The sequence below is a fragment of the Babylonia areolata genome, chromosome 15 (genome assembly GCF_041734735.1).
Source record: "Babylonia areolata isolate BAREFJ2019XMU chromosome 15, ASM4173473v1, whole genome shotgun sequence".
NCBI classification, from domain to species: domain Eukaryota; kingdom Metazoa; phylum Mollusca; class Gastropoda; order Neogastropoda; family Buccinidae; genus Babylonia; species Babylonia areolata.
The window spans coordinates 25,530,892-25,536,891 of record NC_134890.1 but is presented as its reverse complement, the minus strand read 5'-3'; the positions used below and the strand labels follow the sequence as shown (position 1 = coordinate 25,536,891).

Below are 6,000 nucleotides of genomic sequence, written 5' to 3'. Positions count from 1 at the left end.
CAGGGATTTCAGTGAACAGGAGGTTGCCAGGCAGTATGTATACAGATCTTGTTTTTTGATGTGTGCAGGTGGGATTTCAGTGACAGTAGAGGTGCCAGGCAGTACGTATGTATACAGATCTTGTTGGATGTGTACAGGGATTTCAGTGACCGGGGATGTACCAGGAGGTATATATGTATACAGATCTTGATGGATGTGTGCAGGGATTTCAGTGACCGGGGAGGTACCGGGCAGTATGTTTACAGATCTTGTTGCTGGATGTGGGCATGGATTTCAATGACCGGAGAGATACTAGGCAGTATGTATGTATGTATACAGATCTCGTTGGATGTGGGCATGGATTTCAGTGACCAGGGAGGTACCGGGCAGTATGTATACAGATCTTTTTGGATGTGTGCAGGGATTTCAGTGACCGGGGAGGTGCCAGGCAGTATGTATACCGCCCTGCTGAACAACAAGGTGATCCAGAACCCTCTCTACAGAGACAACGACGTCAAACTGGCCTGGATCGGACATGAAAACTGGACCTACACCAGATACTTTGATTGTAATTTGATACAGAGTACTTAATTATCTTATATGGTGTTACGCAATTCAAATATTTGGTGAGAATTACAGTCATTTATTACAAATATGTGAAATACTTTGATGCTAAGTTGATTTGAACCTCACATACAATAATCACAATCATACACATACAATAAGCACAGTAACAAAACACACAAATATATCAAAACCAACTTGCAACTTTCAACATTCAAATTACACTTTTGATTTGTTGTTTATTCTGTCTCCCATTCTGTCTATAGTATTGTTTGTCACTTTGTATCACTTTTTTGTTTCACTCTTTTTTTTTTCCTTTTCTCTCTCTCTCTCTCTGTCTTTCTCCGTATGTCTGTCTGTTGTTAGCTCTTCCTCACTTGAGTTCATTTCTGATACATCATGCAGTTGAGTGTGTAAAAGCTAATGTCAAAATAAGAATATTGATTATGGAAGGTTGGTGACTTTTTGTACATTATAAAATTGTATGTTGATTACACACACACACGCACACACACACACACACACACACACACACACACACACACATACATGCACACACACGCACACGCGCACGTGCACACACACACTGCTGGATAAACAACTGATGTGTGTGTGGGACAGTGAGCAGTGCCCTGGTGCAGTCTTCATCCATCAGGCTGGTGGCTGAAGGAGTGGACACTGTGGCAACGCTCTTCATTAATGACCAGCATGTGGGACAGACCAACAACATGTTTGTCAGGTACACCTGGGACATCAAGACCTTTGTCAAGGTGAGGTTACTCCACCTGTCCCTTTGTAAAGGTGAGGTTGCTCCATCTGTCCCTTTGTGAAAATTAGGTCGCATAGGCAGATAGTAGTTTGCACAGGACAGGAATGTCAGACCCCTGCCAGAGTCTGCACTAGTTGGGTCACGGTAAGTATGTTATTTAAACGTAATTTTAGATAGAAAATTTCCTTTTCTTCACCTGCCCCTTTGTAAAAGTGAGGTTAAATCACCTGTCCAGTCTCCCAGTGTCAGTTTAGTATAAAGGTGAGGTTGCCTCACCTGTCCAGTCTCCTAGTGTCAGTTTTATGTAAAGGTGAGGTTGCATCACCTGTCCAGTCTCCTAGTGTCAGTTATATCTATCTCCCTCTCTCTCTCTCTCTCTCTCTCTCTCTCTCTCTCTCTATATATATATATATATATATATATATATATCTAATCTTTCTCTCTATATATATATCCATAATATATATATATACATATATATATATATATATATATTACCGGTATCAGGCAGTTTACCAGCACACAGTGACATGAATGTGAGAGGCAGGGACAGGGGGGCAGTGGAAGAAAAACAGCAACCCTGGACACACTGTGCAGACCCCTTAAAATAGTGTCTGAACCTGAAACATCAAACTTTTAAAGTGTGAATCTCACTCCCAAGATGACTATGAAAGGGGAGACATTTGTGCATCTGTTGTAACGCTGATGAGTGTGTGTGTGTGTGTGTGTGCACTTTCACCATTCTATTTGGAAGGGGCAGAAAAGGAAGCTCTGTTCTTGCTTTTTCTTATTGCTGCTACAGTACAACTGATCACACCACTTTTCATTTCCAGTATTCCAGTTGATGTTGACCCAGCGAGTTACCTCCTTCATGAGCCGTAACATCATTACCATGGTTACAATTATCATCATCCTCAAGACAACATCATTAGTAATTAGCATGATAACCAAACCAAAGACACTGTTTTCAGGTGGGGACCAACTCAATCAGGCTGCAGTTCCAGTCAGCCACAGACTACGCCAGGAGACAGGCGGGTAGCTACCCCTACCCGGTGCCCCCTAACTGCACGGTGCCGGTGCAACACGGAGAGTGCCACGTTAACTTCATCCGCAAAGAACAGTGCTCCTTCTCCTGGGACTGGGGGCCCTCCTTCCCCACCCAGGGTATCTGGTCAGTGTGGGTGTGGGTGGATGGGTGTGTTGTGGGTGTTGTGGTTGGACTGGGGGCCCTCCTTCCCCACCCAGGGTATCGTGTCGGTGTGGGTGTGGGTGGATGGGCGTGGGTGGATGGGTGTGTTGTGGGTGTTGTGGTCGGACTGAGGTCCATTCTTCTCCACCCAGGGTATCGTGTCGGTGTGGGTGTGGGTGGATGGGTGTGTTGTGGGTGTTGTGGTTGGACTGAGGGTCCTCCTTCCCCACCTAGGGTATCTGGTTATGGTGTGTATGGGGTAGTTTGGGGGATGTGTGTGGGGTTGGGGGATTGCCTGGTGTTGTGGTTGGACTGGGGTCTCTTCTTCCCCACCCAGGGTATCTGGTCATGGTGGGTGGGTGGACTGATGGGTGGGTGAGTGGTTGGGTGTTGTGGTGGGCTGGATGGTGAGTGGAAGTAAATTGTAATGTGTATTTATATGAATGGTTGTGTGTGTGTGTGTGTGTGTGTGTGTGTGTGTGTGTGTGTTTAGATTTTAAAAGAAGTTTGTTTAAAAGCTGGGAAGCTCACAAAGAGAGGAAAGATTGATAGGTGAAATGTTCTCATATTAAATTTCATCACCAGTTTCATGTAATAGAATTTCTTCAGGATTTTTTTTGTTGCTTGTTAAATTACCAAATGAAATTGTTTAGTTGACTTTCAGTGCTAATGTCTATTCTCCATGCCTCAACAAGGGTCAAATGATTATTGTTTTTCTTGTGTGTGTGTTTTAGCCTGAGATGGCCTTACTAGTCACAGTTTAGTTGGGTATGAGCAGCCTGGTTTGACTGGACTTAAGTGAGAGGCAGGGTTGTTCTTTCTTTTAATTTTGACTGTCATTGCATTGAACATACTGTACTAAAACAAACAAAAAATTAAACAAACAAGTGCATGGGATCCCAGTTTTCAGTTGGTCTAATTAATTATCTTTCCAAAGTTGACTACAAAAAGAGTTTGTGCAGAGCAAAAATATTGCTGTATTTCCTGATCATGTAGATATTTAGCATGTGTTGGAATGTGAAAGAGCTTAAATTTTGTTTTTATTTTGATGAAATTTAGTAGAGATGAACAATTTGTGTGCAGATCATGTGTGTATTAAGATTGAGTATAGTGAATGCAGTCAGTCACTACAGACAGATGTTCAGAGCCAAAACTGAGTCACACCCAAGCTACCAGCAGGTACTGGAGAGCTTGTTTTATAGAAGACAAGTTTTAAATGTCACCACCGCTGGTTTTCACACTATTTATACTGTAGACTGCTTTGACGTAAGTTTACAGTTTAGCCAACAGCAAAGTGAGAGCTGTATTATCAATGGTTTCTCCATTGGAATGGAAAATCATTTACGGCATAGTCTTTTGTGAAGGACCATGACTCTCAAACTAGGAGGCAAAATTGCACTGGCTCTTAGTGCTGCAGCCTTGGGGGAGCTGGTTGGCCTTTAGGAACTATCACAACACCGACTGTCCTAAAACCCTCTTAGCTGAGAGAGTAGGGGTGTAACTTGGGCAAGACACTCTCCACCGTAATCAAATTCTAGCCCAGATAGTCGGTACAGCAGTCACCTCCTTTGCTGTTCTGATGGTAATAGTCAAAAATGACTGACTATCACACATGCATACTGTTGACTCCTTCACACAGTGATGGGAGGCATGTGTTTTGTTGGCAGGAAGCCCATGTACATTGAAGCCTTCAGTTCTGCAGTGTTGGACACAGTCAGTGTGGAGGTGTGTGTTTTGTTGGCAGGAAGCCCATGTACATTGAAGCTTTCAGTTCTGCAGTGGTGGACACAGTCAGTGTGGAGGTGTGTGTTTTGTTGGCAGGAAGCCCATGTACATTGAAGCTTTCAGTTCTGCAGTGGTGGACAGAGTCAGTGTGGAGGTGTGTGTTTTGTTGGCAGGAAGCCCATGTACATTGAAGCCTTCAGTTCTGCAGTGTTGGACACAGTCAGTGTGGAGGTAGTGGCAGGTCAGTGGATTGTTGGCTCTGTTCCTGACAGGTGTTCTATGTGTCTGTTCCTGATGTATCGTCTGTTTTGACGGTGGAAGTGTTTGTAGATAAGATTCCACCTTGTCATGGTGTGTGTGTGTGTGTGTGTGTGTGTGTGTGTAGTGTGTGTGTGCATTTGTATGTGTGAGAGAGAGAAAGAAAGGAAAGAGGGCTTGAGAGGGAGAGTCTAGTTTCACATCATGTGAAAATCATACAAGAAGCGAATAGTGATTATTCTTATGCTCGCAGATTTGAAGGTTGGTTTCACATGGAGAAAAACACTCACTGTGGTGAAGGCTGTTGCTACATGCATGACACACATTTGTGTTGTTGGATCCTGTATGAAGTATGTCTTTTGACAACCTGTTGGAGTTAAAATCAACAAGATGCATACCCCCTGCCTCTCCCATCCCTGATGTTATGAGGGGCAGATTTATCTCATTACTTACTTCATCACACATCAGAGTGTATGTCTTTTGACAACCTATTGGTGTTAAAATCAACAGAACGCATACCCCATGTCACCATTACCCTGCTGTGATGAGGGGAGGAGTTGTCTAACTGATGACATTATCACACTTTAGACTGTATGTCTTTTGACAACCTGTTGATGTTAAAATCAACAGAATGCATACTTCTGTCTCCCCTGTCCCCGATGTTATGAGGGGAAGACCTGTCTCATTACTTACATTGGCTTACGCTGCTTGTCAGGCATCTGCTTGGCAGATGTGTAGCGTATGTGGATTTGTCCAAAACACAGAGACACCTCCTTGAGTAACTGAACTGGACTGAATTCACACATCCAGATGGCAGGGGATGGCAGCTGAGGACCAACAGCTACTTCAGTGTGAGCAGCAGTGATCCAGTCACTGGTCATCTGAACTTTGCTCTGGACGGCACCAGCATCTCAGAGACCCATCAGGTGACCTTGACCTCCTCCAGCAGCCAGGCTTCCGTCAATGTTTCTGTGCCGGAGGTATGTGTTTGGGAGGTGCTGTTTGGTGTGTGTATCCAGAGTAATTGTCTCTACTTGTCCACAGGTTGTGTGTGTGTTTGAGTGTGAGTGTGTGTCTGTGTGTGTGTGCGGAGGAGGAATTTTGTTTAATGTCCCGTCACACATATCGGTGATTAAAGACATTTTGTTAAAGTATTTATGAATACATCTGTGTATTATCAGTTAGAAGGGGTGGGAGATGTGGATGAATGGAGGGTTGGGAGAAACTGGGCAAATGAGGGTAAAAATGTGGGTGAAATTTGGAAGAAAAAAAACAACAACAACAACAAAACAACTCTAAATACAGTTACAGGAAATAACTTAAAGGACTTCGTAAAAGAGGTCGTTAAACTGTGTGTGTGTGTGTGTGTGTGTATGACTATGTGTGTTTGCATGAGTGTGTGTGTTTGTATTAGTGTACACATGGCTGTGGGTGTATGCAGGTTTGCTGAGCCTGCCCTTCTGGTGTTCTTATTTTACTTCTATCATTTGCGTTCTATTTGTCTTTCAGTTTATCG

The 6,000-nt window shown here is 43.6% G+C and overlaps 1 protein-coding gene across 1 annotated transcript in view; it reads left to right on the top strand.

The window, feature by feature from the left end:
• The window catches only part of LOC143290507 (beta-mannosidase-like), a 34,294-nt gene that overhangs the window by 2,986 nt on the left and 25,308 nt on the right, over positions 1 to 6,000 (top strand). Inside the window, 5 exon segments of the mRNA XM_076600007.1 lie at positions 401 to 547; positions 1,165 to 1,313; positions 2,284 to 2,483; positions 4,400 to 4,467; positions 5,295 to 5,464. Of these exon segments, the coding sequence (XP_076456122.1) occupies positions 401 to 547; positions 1,165 to 1,313; positions 2,284 to 2,483; positions 4,400 to 4,467; positions 5,295 to 5,464 (734 nt within the window).